The sequence below is a fragment of the Podarcis muralis genome, chromosome 16, assembly GCF_964188315.1.
Source record: "Podarcis muralis chromosome 16, rPodMur119.hap1.1, whole genome shotgun sequence".
Taxonomy (NCBI): Eukaryota; Metazoa; Chordata; class Lepidosauria; order Squamata; family Lacertidae; genus Podarcis; species Podarcis muralis.
The window spans coordinates 7740808-7752861 of record NC_135670.1 but is presented as its reverse complement, the minus strand read 5'-3'; the positions used below and the strand labels follow the sequence as shown (position 1 = coordinate 7752861).

Sequence of the window (12054 nt, the reverse complement as noted above, 5' to 3'; positions counted from 1 at the left end):
TGTTGAACGTTTCAGAAGTCGAATGATCTTCCGGAACAGATTACGTTCGACAACCGAGGTACTACTGTATGAACAACCAAAAAACCCCATGAAGAAATAATAAAATGAGTACAAATATGTATTATACAGTGGTATCTCTGGTTACGTACTTAATTCGTTTCGGAGGTCCGTTCTTAACCTGAAACTGTTCTTAACCTGAAGCACCACTTTAGCTAATGAGGTCTCCCGCCGCTGCGCGATTTCTGTTCTCATCCTGAAGCAAAGTTCTTAACCCGAGGTAATATTTCTGGGTTAGTGGAGTCTGTAACCTGAAGCGTCTGTAACCTGAAGCGTATGTAACCCGAGGTACCACTGTATTTAGTTGAGCGTTTATAGCAGGGGTGGAGAATCTCAGACCCAGGGCCCGGATGCGGCCCTCAAAGCTGCTCTGTCAGGCCCCTGGGACTCTCCCCACACCATGCTCTCTGGCTGATGTAAAAAGAGCACATCAGCTGTTAGGTGGGAGGCCTCAGCAAATCCCTGCTGTGCCTCCAGCTTGTGAGGCGACCCTCTCAAAATCCTAAAAAGGACGTCCTCTCTGGGCTCTGGTGAGGGTCTACTTGCGAGCCAGGAGGACTCTCCAGGGTGCTCCGCATTTCAGGGAACCGCTTCCGGGTTCCCGGCAGTGCGCGATCACACGCAGAAGTGGCGCACGTAAACGGGGAGCAGCCTGTATTTGAAAGCATTGCTGCCTCTGGCACCTGCAACTGCGACAGAGAAGGATGTGCAGGACAGGCGTTTCCTAAGCAGTGGTTTGTTTCTCGATCCAAGCCCCTTCCTGCCCACGTCTCACGGGTCCAAAACACGGGGAGGCGTCTGCCAAAGCGTGGGAGCTGGGCTGCCAGCGAGTGGGGCCAACGCTGCTGGCGCCGAGACCTCCACTTGCTCCCGACCGTGTATCTCATCAATGATGGGCTTCCAAGCCAATAACAATTTGGATGGCTTTTAAAGGAGGATTAGGAAAACTCGTGGAGGATCAGGCTGCAAATGGCTTTTAGCCGACGCAGCTGCCTTTCCCCTCCTTTCCCTATCAGCTCCTGAGAACCACAAGCAGGGAGAGCACTCCTGTTGCACTCCCAGGTCCTGCATCCCGTCTGGCCTCTGCGAGAACAGGATGCTGGACTAGGCGGGCCTGTGGCCTGATCCAGCACCCAGGCTTTTCTCGTGCCCAGGTTATTAGATCTGATTTTGGTGGAAGGTGTCCAGCTGTTAAAAGCTGGGCAGCTTTCTGTGTCGGTTTTGCTGGGTGTTTTGCTTACGCCGATTGAAGATGCTCTCACTGTGCTCCAAGCTCGCTTGGTGTGCAAAGCCCCAGTCTTTTCCCCTCCCTCCCTTGCTATCTCTCGCCCTCTCTCCTTTAACTTGGATTTTCCTCTTGTTTTCTCGGCCTGCAGCGACACAGAAGCTCAGTGTGAGGTCATGCAGGAAATCGTGGACCAAGTCCTGGAGGTAACAGCTCCCCTCCTCTTGGAAAGTGGCACAAGGAGGCAGGGCGAATATTGGGTGGGGGTAGGGGGGGTTGCTCCTGGAGGGACCGACATAGGGAGTGACAAATGCTAGGTGGGTGCCCTTAATAAGGCCGGTGGCATCCGCCCCTCTGGTCACTAGTTCAGCTCAGGAATTGCCAGGGGAGGTTCATGGCAGCCACACTGCGGTGAAGTTTTCTCTATGCCCTGTGTCGCTGTCAGAAGAAGGCAGACAAGGGCCATGTTCGCACGGCACATTAAAGCGTTATGATACCACTTTAAACCGGCACGTCTTCCCCTGCAAATAATCCTGGGAGCTGTAGTTCATTAAGGGTGCTGAAAGTGGCTAGGAGACCACCCCATTCCTCTCCCAGAACTACAATTCCCAGAGTTCCCTGGGAAGAGGGATTGACTGTTAAGCCATGCTGGGAATTGCAGCTCTGTGAGGGGGATAGGGGTCTCCTAAGAACAGATCTCGGCATTCTTGGCGGGGAAGGACCCCAACTGTTGAGAGTGGTATGGCACTTCAAATGTCTGGCCTGACCTGGTGTACACGCCATGCGTTTAAAGCCCATTTAATGTCTCCTCCCCTCCTGGGATACTGTAGTTTAAGGGTGGTAGGTAGGAATGGGAGCTGTGAGAGGGGCGAGTTCCCAGGATCCTTTGCAGGGGGAATGGGTGTACTCAGTCTCTAAATTAGCAGGTGGGGACTGGTTGCTATTCTAAAGCGTGCCTGCAACATTTCCTGATGGCACCCCATCCACCCTGAGCGCCGGCAGCGAAACGGCTCCTCATCCCAATATTGGACTCAGCTTTATTGACACCTGACTGCCACCGCTGCCGCCACCATCCCCCACCCAGTCTGGACAGGCGTCACGGTGGGGAGGGTGGCAGTGCCCCGGCCTGTTGCCAAATTTCACATCGTTCTGTTTTCCTCTTCCGCACAGGAGGATTTCGACCAGGAGCAGCTGTCGGTCCTCGCTTCCTGCTTGCAGGAGCTCTTCAAAGTTCACTTCCGCGGAGAGGTCCTGCCGGAAGAAATCACAGAAGAGTAAGCGGTTTGGGGAAAGTGGGGGGGGGGCAGTTTTCTGTTCTTCGGTTGTTCTAGCTCAGGGGTCTGCAACCTTTAAGACAAAAAGAGCCACTTGGACCCGTTTCCGAAGGAAAAAAAACTGGGAGCCGCAAAACCATTGCGACATTTAAAACAAATATAACACTGCATATATTGTTTCTTACCTTAATGTCCGATCTGACAGCGGGCAGGAAGGCGACGTCGGGACGGTGCGTGACTAACGCACACACCGCCCCCATGCGACGTCACAGCCAGTACAGCGCCCGCCACAGTGGGGAGTGTCGGGGCGCACAATGCGCCTCCTCCCCTCGCTAGTATCCTCCCCAGAGCCGCAGCAAAGGTGTAAAAGAGCCACATGCGGCTCCGGAGCCGCGGGTTGCAGACCCCTGTTCTAGCTGGTCCTTCTTCTCTGCAAGCATGCAGACGAATTCGTGAAGGACCCAACCCAGACATGGACCAAATTGCACCTGGGGGCTTCTCATTGTGGGGTATCTGGTTGGCCACTGTGAGAACAGGATTCAGGGCTAGGTGGGCCCCTGGCTTGATCCAGCAGCTGAGATTTTCTTACCTTCTCATGAGTAACTGTGAGGGAGGGCTCTGGCCTTCACATTTTGCCTATGGACATCGTAGAGGTACCTGGCTGGCCATTGACTCCAGTAGCTCGGATGTTCCGAGGCCATTATTATTATTATTATTATTATTATTATTATTACCATTTTATTTTTATTTATACCCATCAAAAAGATATGCAAAAGTTTATACCCAATACCAGTATAAAATAAATATTTTTAAAATCTAATTAAAAAGAAACAGGAGCAGAGAGAAGGAAGAAGGAAGGAGAGAAACGGAAGAAAGAAAATGAAAATGAAATAAGGGGCAGGCAAGGGGAGGGAAGAAGAAAAAGGTGACAAGGCTTCTGATTCCCTGTCAGCTAAATATAATAACCTGTTCAAAGTATTCACTCAACTTGACATCCAACTGCTTTGTTTTCTACAAACCAATATTTTTTCACTCTTCAAATCCAGTTATTACAAGTTCATTTTCTCTTTCACACAAAAAGTCCGTAAGACGTTTCCAATCCTTAATAAATGTCCGTAATGATTTTTCTCTGATTAAACATCTTAACTTTGCCATCTCAGCAAAGTCCAATAATTTTATCATTCCTCCATAATCGGTAGGGCTGTATCTTTCCATCTTTATATATGTAACAATCTCGCCGCTCTAATCATATATTGAAGTAATATTCCATAATTCTTCTTATAGAGTGGGGATTTGAACCCTGGTCTCCCCCAGGTTCTAGTCTGATGCTCTAACCACTACACCACACTGGCTGTGGTTGACCTGGTGTGCCTATTTCTCCTGACACACGCTCCCTCTCTATTTCCCTGCAGGTCTCTAGAGGAATCCGTGGGGAAGCCACTTTACCTAATATTTAGGTGAGTCTCATGCGTTCTGTCCTCTCCATTCTGATTTCGAAGCCGCCGAGCCCAAGATGGGGTACTATACAGGCCTTTGGCCTGATCCTGCAGCCAGGCTCTTCTTTAGTTCTCATGTCCCTCGATTTCAGTTGCCGAAGGGCAGGCAGCAGAAAAGGGCTGCTTCTCCGCGGCCTCTTCATCTGGTTGCTTGCTGTGGGAATTGCGGGTGGATTAGGTGTTGACCTTTGGTCTGACCAGCAGGGGGCTCTTCAGGTGTCCCTTTGACTGGGTACAGGTGGGCTTCCAAGATTGGGGGAGTCCAGGTTCCAGGGGAGACTTGAACACCCCACAGTACTTCATTTTTAAAATAATAATAAAAACAAACCAGAGTTTTCTCCAACTTCTTGTGGCCATGATCTCAAAAACGCAAGAGTACCATGGCTTGCTGTTCTTCAAGAGTACCATGGCTAGCTGTTCTTCAAGAGAACCATGGTTTGCTGGTCCTCAAGACTACCATGGCTAGCTGTTCTTCAAGAGTACCATGGCTAGCTGTTCTTCAAGAGTATCATAGCTAGCTGTTCTTCAAGAGTACCATGGCTTGCTGTTCCTCAAGACTACCATGGCTAGCTGTTCTTCAAAAGTACCATGGCTAGCTGTTCCTCAAGAGTACCATGGCTAGCTGTTCCTCAAGAGTACAATGGCTAGCTGTTCTTCAAGAGTACCATGGCTTGCTGTTCTTCAAGAGTACCATGGCTAGCTGTTCTTCAAGAGTACCATGGCTAGCTGTTCCTCAAGAGTACCATGGCTAGCTGTTCTTCAAGAGTACCATGGCTTGCTGTTCCTCAAGACTACCATGGCTAGCTGTTCTTCAAAAGTACCATGGCTAGCTGTTCCTCAAGAGTACCATGGCTAGCTGTTCCTCAAGAGTACAATGGCTAGCTGTTCTTCAAGAGTACCATGGCTTGCTGTTCTTCAAGAGTACCATGGCTAGCTGTTCCTCAAGAGTACCATGGCTAGCTGTTCCTCAAGAGTACAATGGCTAGCTGTTCTTCAAGAGTACCATGGCTTGCTGTTCTTCAAGAGTACCATGGCTAGCTGTTCCTCAAGAGTACCATGGCTAGCTGTTCTTCAAGAGTACCATGGCTAGCTGTTCTTCAAGAGTACCATGGCTAGCTGTTCCTCAAGACTACCATGGCTTGCTGTTCTTTCAAGTATACCATGGATAGCTGTTCTTCAAGAGTATCACGGCTTGCTGTTCTTCCTACTAGCTGCTGCCAAGCGACAGCTATGGGAGAGAAAGCCCAGTCAGCAGAGCTGATGGAGCAGCCCTGCTTCCCTTCTCTCCCATTTCTGCAGCCTGATAGAGAGAGTAGCCCCCCGATGGAGCATGGCTGTAGCACACTGTAGCCAATTTCTGTTGGAAGGGCCCTGGGTGCGAGAGTGCAAGGGTCTGAGTATGAAACCTGCCAGATAGACGTCCCCAGTGCTTAAGGCACAAAATGGCATCTCCCTTCGGAATCTCTGCCTGGACTGTAAAAGCACAACACACCCACACATACACACTGTGGTTGTGGGGTTGTCTTTGAACCTAACCCAGTACAGCATCAGCCTCCCTTCCTGCCCCCTTCCAGGAACCTCTGCCAGATGCAGGAGGATAACAGCAGCTTCTCCGTGCTCCTGGACCTGTTGTCAGAGCTCTACCAGAAGCAGCCCAAGATCGGTTACCACCTTCTCTACTACCTAAAAGCCAGGTGAGAGCACAAACAATCAGCGAGCCTGGAATTTTTTTTTTTAAAGAGGGAAGCCTTGGGAAACTACCTAAGTCAGGGATGGGGGACCTTGTATGTAAAGGCACAGCACACACAATTCCACACATGCACACCCCTCCCTGTCATCTGTCCAGGATAGCAAGAGACGTTATCCAGACTGGCGCCAAACAGAGACGGGGGCATGGCTTGGGGAGAGTTCCGAGGGCCAGACAGAGCGGCCTGGAGGGCCGCATTCAACCTCATCTAGTGAGATCGTGGCCAGGACAGGCAGTGGGGAGGAAACCTCACATCTCACCGCTTTCCACTGTGCGCCATCACATCCACACACCATGCAATTCGAGGGTGTGGCTTCCCACACCCCTCCAAAAAATCCCGGGAACCATAGTTTACTGCCCAAAGAGCAGCAGTTCTCAGCGTTCGCAAACTACAGTTCCCAGGATTCCTTGCAGGGGGAAGGTGTGTGCTTTAATTCATGGTGTGAACGAGGCATTTTCCTTTAGCCTGTCATATCACAATCCCCAGGCAAAGCCCATACAGCAAACATGGAGTGAACTTCCAACCCTCTAGATGTTGCTGCTGGCGGCCCAGGGATGATGGTTGTGATGTACTGTATTTTTCGCTCTATAAGACGCACCTGACCATAAGACGCACCTAGTTTTTAGAGGGGGAATGCAAAGAAAAAAATATTCTTTAAAGGGAACGCTGAGCAGAGCCTGTATGCATCCCAGGCTCTGCTCAGCGCTCCCTTTCACGAGCTGCGTGAAGCGTGTGTGCGGCGCTTGCAGGCTTTTCCCCGAGGAGAGAGAAGGGCAGCCCGTCACTGACAGGTTGCCCTTCTCCCTCCTCGGGAAAAAGCCCCCAAGAGCCACACACACACGCTCCGCGCGGCTCTTTAAATGGAGCGTGGCTCTTGGGGGCTTTTGCAGGAGGTGGGGGAAGTGAGAGAGCCTGCGGCTAAGCCAGAAGCTAGAACAGCGAGAGGGAGTGCAGCGCAGCTTCTGGGATAGCTGCGCAGCCTGCATTCGCTCCATAAGACACACACGCATTTCCCCTTACTTTTTAGGAGGGAAAAAGTGCGTCTTACAGAGCGAAAAATACGGTATTCCAGCAATGTACAAAAAGCCAAAGGATGTCCCCCCACCTGCAGCATGTGGTATCCCTGAATGATACCTAGACGGCGTCGTTCTGCCACTTTGGGAGCAAGGGAGAAGACAAGGCTGGGGTGGAGAGTTCAGAGAGGGCCAGAAGCTTGGCAGGCAGGGCTCCACGCAGCTCGGGATCAAGGCTTTGGGGCCATCAGGATGCGAGGAAAGGACAGATTTGGCACAATAGGAGAAGGGCAGATCGCAGCCCCAAGAAAACCAGCTAGAGCTCTCGTGTCTCAGGCACGTGCTCCTTCCGCACAGAGGAATGGATTCTGCTCCTTTCCTTGCTCACTTGGCTCTTTCCCCTCCATTTTCTTCTCTTTAAAAACATTTCAGCAAAGCAGCGGCTGGGAAAATGAACCTCTATGAGTCCTTTGCCCAGGCCACGCAACTGGGCGACCTGCACACTTGCCTGATGATGGACATGAAGGCTTGCCAGGAGGACGACGTCCGGCTCCTCTGCTTCCTCACTCCTTCCATATACACTGAGGTGAGACCCAGAGGGAGAGGTGGCAAAGGCTGCCCTATCTCTGCATCCCTTTTGGAAACTCAGACTGGACTCTGCTCTGCTACCCCATCATCTCACTCTGGTTGTGCAGCAGGGGGGAAAAGCAAGCTTCCTATCACAGATGGATGCGACCAGTTTGGTAACATTCTGCCCCAGGAGCAAGGAGAACCTGTGGCCCTCCAGCTGTTGCTGGACTCCATCTCCCATCATCCCTGACCATGCTGGTTGGGGCTGATGGGAGATAGTGTTTCAACAATAGCTAGAGGGGGCCACAGTCTCCCCATCCCTGCTTTGCGCCTCTGTAAGTGCATTTAATACGTGATCCCTGATCGGCTTGGACAGGGGTCTAGGAAAGGATGGTGAACCTGTGGCCCTCCAGATGTTTCTGGACTCCCATCATCCATGACCGTGTTGGTTGGGGCTGATGGGAATTGGAGTCTCAGTAACAGCTAGAGAAGACCATGGTCTCCCCATCGCTACTTTGCACTGTAAGTGCCTCGGTCCAGTATCTCTGAAGGAGCGTCTCCACCCCCATCATTCTACCCGGACACTGAGGTCCAGCGCCGAAGGCCTTCTGGTGGTTCCCTCACTGCAAGAAGCCAAGTTACAGGGAACCAGGCAGAGGGCCTTCTCAGTAGTGGCACCCGCCATGTGGAACACCCTCCCACCAGATGTCAAAGAGAACAACAACTACCAGACTTTTAGAAGACATCTGAAGGCAGCCCTGTTTAGGGAAGCTTTTAATGTTTGATGTATTACAGTATTTTAATATTTTGTCGGAAGCCGCCCAGAGTGGCTGGGGAGGCCTGGCTAGATGGGCGGGGTATAGATAATAAATTATTATTAGTATTATTATTATTATTGGATCCCTGATTGGCTGGTACAGGTGTCTAGGAGAGGGTGGAGAACCTGTGGACTCCCAACTCCATCATCCCTGACCATTGGCAGCACCGGTTTCTGGGACTAATGGGAGTTGGAGTCGGACAGCATCCGGAGGCTTCCCCAGCTAACAGCAACCCCTAGCATTTTTCATGCTTTCCTGTTCTTTCGAGGCAGGTCTCTTTAAGGCCCCACCCTCTCCCCTTTCCTCTACCAGGACCTTTGCTTCCCTTCCACCCTCCTACACTGCTTCCCCCGGTGTGTTTTTCTCACGGGCTCCTTGAGCGATCGCATATGCCTCGCAGTCCCTGAGCCATCTCTGGACGCGGCCGGGCTCCGGGGAGGTTTTACGCTGCCTGTTCTCCAGGCCGTTAGGTTTAATGAAACGTTTTATTGCTTCCATCGCTCAGCAGCCGACAGGCCAGTGGGGCGGGGCAAAGCCCTCGTTTGCCAGAGGCCTTTCGCCCAGAACAACCAGACCGCATTATCCTCCGCTTTACCCCTTTTCGACGCGGGAACCTCATTGCCTTTTTCCTTCCCGTTGCCGGTCTATCGCTCTGCTCTCTTTGGTCCTTGGGGGAAGGACCCATAGCTCAGTGGGAGAGCATTTGCTTTGGACACAGAAAGTCCTGGGTTCTCTCCCTGGCATTGCCAGGTAGGGCTGGGAATATCCCCTGCCTGAAAGTCCGGGAGAGCGGAGACAATACTGAACTTGATGGACCCAGTTGTCTAAGGTATCTCCCTATGTTCCTCTTTAGTTCAGAACCATGAGGACTAGAATCTCAGGGTTGTAGTTTTTTTTTTTAGGGCTGTGGCTCCGTAGCATAATAAAATGAATGACTCTCATCCAGCCACGGAAGCAGAGCCTAGCCATTGTGGAGGGTGGCCCTCGATAGCCTCCGCAAAATTGTCCCGTCCATTTCCTCCACTTAACCCAAGAGACTTCCCCCCAGGGATTACGCAACACAAAACCTCCAGATAAGAACATGGCAAACCAAAGGCCTTTATCGCCTAACAGACTTCTATAAAAATAACAAACCCTTGTCAACACAAGAAATACGAGACAAACTAGAGGACACCCAAATGCCCTGGTTAACACATCACCAATGACATGCCCTCTTAAACAACCCAGTAGTAAAATCAGCAACAACAAGGCCCCTGGCAACCTTCGAAAACCTCCTCCTAGCAACAAAGGGACACGGCAAAGGGATGGTATCCGCAATATACAAAATACTACTCCAAAACCCCACAAACCCCCTAGACCAGGGGTCAGCAACCCGCGGCTCCAGAGCCGCATGTGGCTCTTTTACACCTTTGCCGCGGCTCCGGGGCGGATACTAGCGAGGGGAGGAGGCGCATTGTGCGCCCCGACACTCCCCACTGTGGCGGGCGCTGTACTGGCTGTGACGTTGCATGGGGGCGGTGCGTGTGTTAGTCACGCACCGTCCCGACGTCACCTTCCCGCCCGCCCGCTACATTGAAAGGGGGCATGTACGCTGGTCACTGTTTTGAAGGGGAGTGAAGAACACACACACACACACAAAGGTAACTTGTTAATTTAACGTTTATTTCTAAGTGGAGGAGTAATTCTGAGGGGTCAAACAAAGAAATAATAAAAAAGTGACAAAAAAAGTTATTTTTATAATGACGAGTTTTGCAGCTCCCAGTTTTTTTTCCTTCGGAAACGGGTCCAAGTGGCTCTTTTTGTCTTAAAGGTTGCAGACCCCTGACCTAGACGTAATCAAAAAACAATGGGAAGACGACATAGTTCTGCCGCTCAAGCTAGAGGGAGAGAACGATGACCTCTCTGCAAAGAGGGAGAGTTGCCGCCACATCTAAAACCATATTTTTGTCTTTGTGTTGCTGGTGTTTCACTTCCTGTTTCGAATGTAGTTGCAAGTGTCAGGAGTCCCCTGCCCCCGCCCCATCCCCGTCTCTGGCACCTGTTTTACAAAGTGAAACAGCTTTGCCAACAAATTACAAATTGCCTTGGGCTTTGCAATGCACGGTTCTCATTTGTTCTGTCTCTCGCTCTCCCCTATTGCAATACGAGGTCAAGCCAGCTACACCCAGCCTGTGGCGCCCCCTGCTGCACATAGTGGACAGGACCACAGGCCTCTGTGTAGTCCAAGATTGGGCTGGCTGCTGTGGCCAGTTTTAGCCATTTTTAAATATCGAGAAGCTGCTTTTGCTGGTTCAGGACCTTTTATTTATTCTTCCATTAACAATAATAATAATAATAAGTAATAAAAAATATTTATACCCCGCCCTCCTCGGCCAGAGCTGGGTTCAGGGCGGATAACACCAGTAAAATTACAATAAAAACATAATAGGTGGAGGGGAAGAAAAGGAAAAAAACACCAATTTAAAATATGGGTTAAAATACAGTTTAAAATGCTGCCTCATTTTAATAGCAGCCCATAGATCAAAACCATAAGGGGAGGGAAACATAAGAGTCCAAACCAAAGGCCAGGCGGAACAGCTCTGTCCTGCAGGCCCTGTGGAAAGATGTCAAGTCCCGCAGGGCCCTGGTCTCTTGTGACAGAGCGTTCCACCAAGTCGGGGCCAGTACTGAAAAGGCTCTGGCCCTAGTTGAGACCAATCTAACTACCTTGCGACTTGGGACCTCCAAAGTGTTGTCATTTGTGGACCTTAAGGTCCTTCGTGGGACATACCAGGAGAGGCAGCCCCGTTATGTACGTGGGTCCTGGGCCGCAGAGGGCTTTGTATCCTCCACGACTGCGAGGAAGTGTTTGTACGTTTTTTAACATTCACGAAAACAATACCCCTGCCTGAGTTCTGTTGCTTGCATAAACCGAGCTTCAAAAAGTAGTCGTTCGCTGTCTCCTTAGACTGAAAAGCAGCATTAGGTCTGTTGTTTCTCTCCCCTGATTGCCTCTCCCTCTGTCTCAAGTTTCCAGACGAGACCCTGCGGAGCGGGGAGCTGCTGAACATGATTGTGGCCGTCATTGACTCAGCTCAGGTAAGGCCTCTCCTTGTGAAACGATCGGTCAGAGCTGGGGGAGCCTGTGTCTTTGCTTTCCTTTGCTCCTTCGAGAGCTGCCTCCAGGTATTGTGTCAATGCAGCCAGGTACACTGCATTGCTTCAGAGGCTGAACTGGGAGGAGATCCTCCAAACAGAGAGGTGCGATTAGTGGTCAGCCCCATCCTCTCTTCCAAAGCAGGGATGTGGGACATGCGGCCTTTCATATGTGGTTGGACTGTACCTCCCATCATCCTGACCATAGGCCCTGTCGTCTGGGGCTGATGATAGCTGGAATCCAATAATATCAGAAAGGCCACACATTCCCTTTCTCTGCTTACACCTCTAAGCACATTTAATACGTGATCTCTGATTGGTTGGGACATGTGTCTAGGAGCCTGTGGGGCCCTCTAGATCAGTGTTTCTCAACCTGTGGGTCCCCGGACGTTGTTGGACTACAACTCCCATCATTCCCATGACCAGTGGTCAGGGATGATGGGAGTTGTAGTCCGACAACGTCTGGGGACCCACAGCTTGAGAACCGCTGCTCTAGATGTTTCTGAACTGCAACTCCCATCAGCCACCATCAGCCATGCTGGTTATTGGGCGTTGCAGTCAAACAGCGTCTGGAGCGCACCAGCGTGCCTGCCTCTGGGGCTGGAGAGACTGATGACTGGAGTGGTCCTGTCTTTCTGGGAGTAGATCAGACTAGATTTCCCTCCTCTCTCCCTCTCCCAGCCCCGGCCAGCCTCCCGGACCACGGTCAGATGTTGCA

General features: G+C 51.1%; 1 protein-coding gene across 5 annotated transcripts in view; it reads left to right on the top strand.

Moving 5' to 3' along the window:
• Nucleotides 1-12054, top strand: part of INTS3 (integrator complex subunit 3) — a 90001-nt gene that overhangs the window by 57824 nt on the left and 20123 nt on the right. For all 5 annotated transcript variants that reach the window (XM_028709329.2, XM_077920730.1, XM_077920729.1 and 2 more), the window contains 6 exons: nt 1434-1488; nt 2453-2556; nt 3969-4013; nt 5627-5746; nt 7246-7399; nt 11211-11279. In XM_028709329.2, the coding sequence (XP_028565162.1) occupies nt 1434-1488; nt 2453-2556; nt 3969-4013; nt 5627-5746; nt 7246-7399; nt 11211-11279 (547 nt within the window). The remainder of the gene's footprint in view (nt 1-1433; nt 1489-2452; nt 2557-3968; nt 4014-5626; nt 5747-7245; nt 7400-11210; nt 11280-12054) is intronic.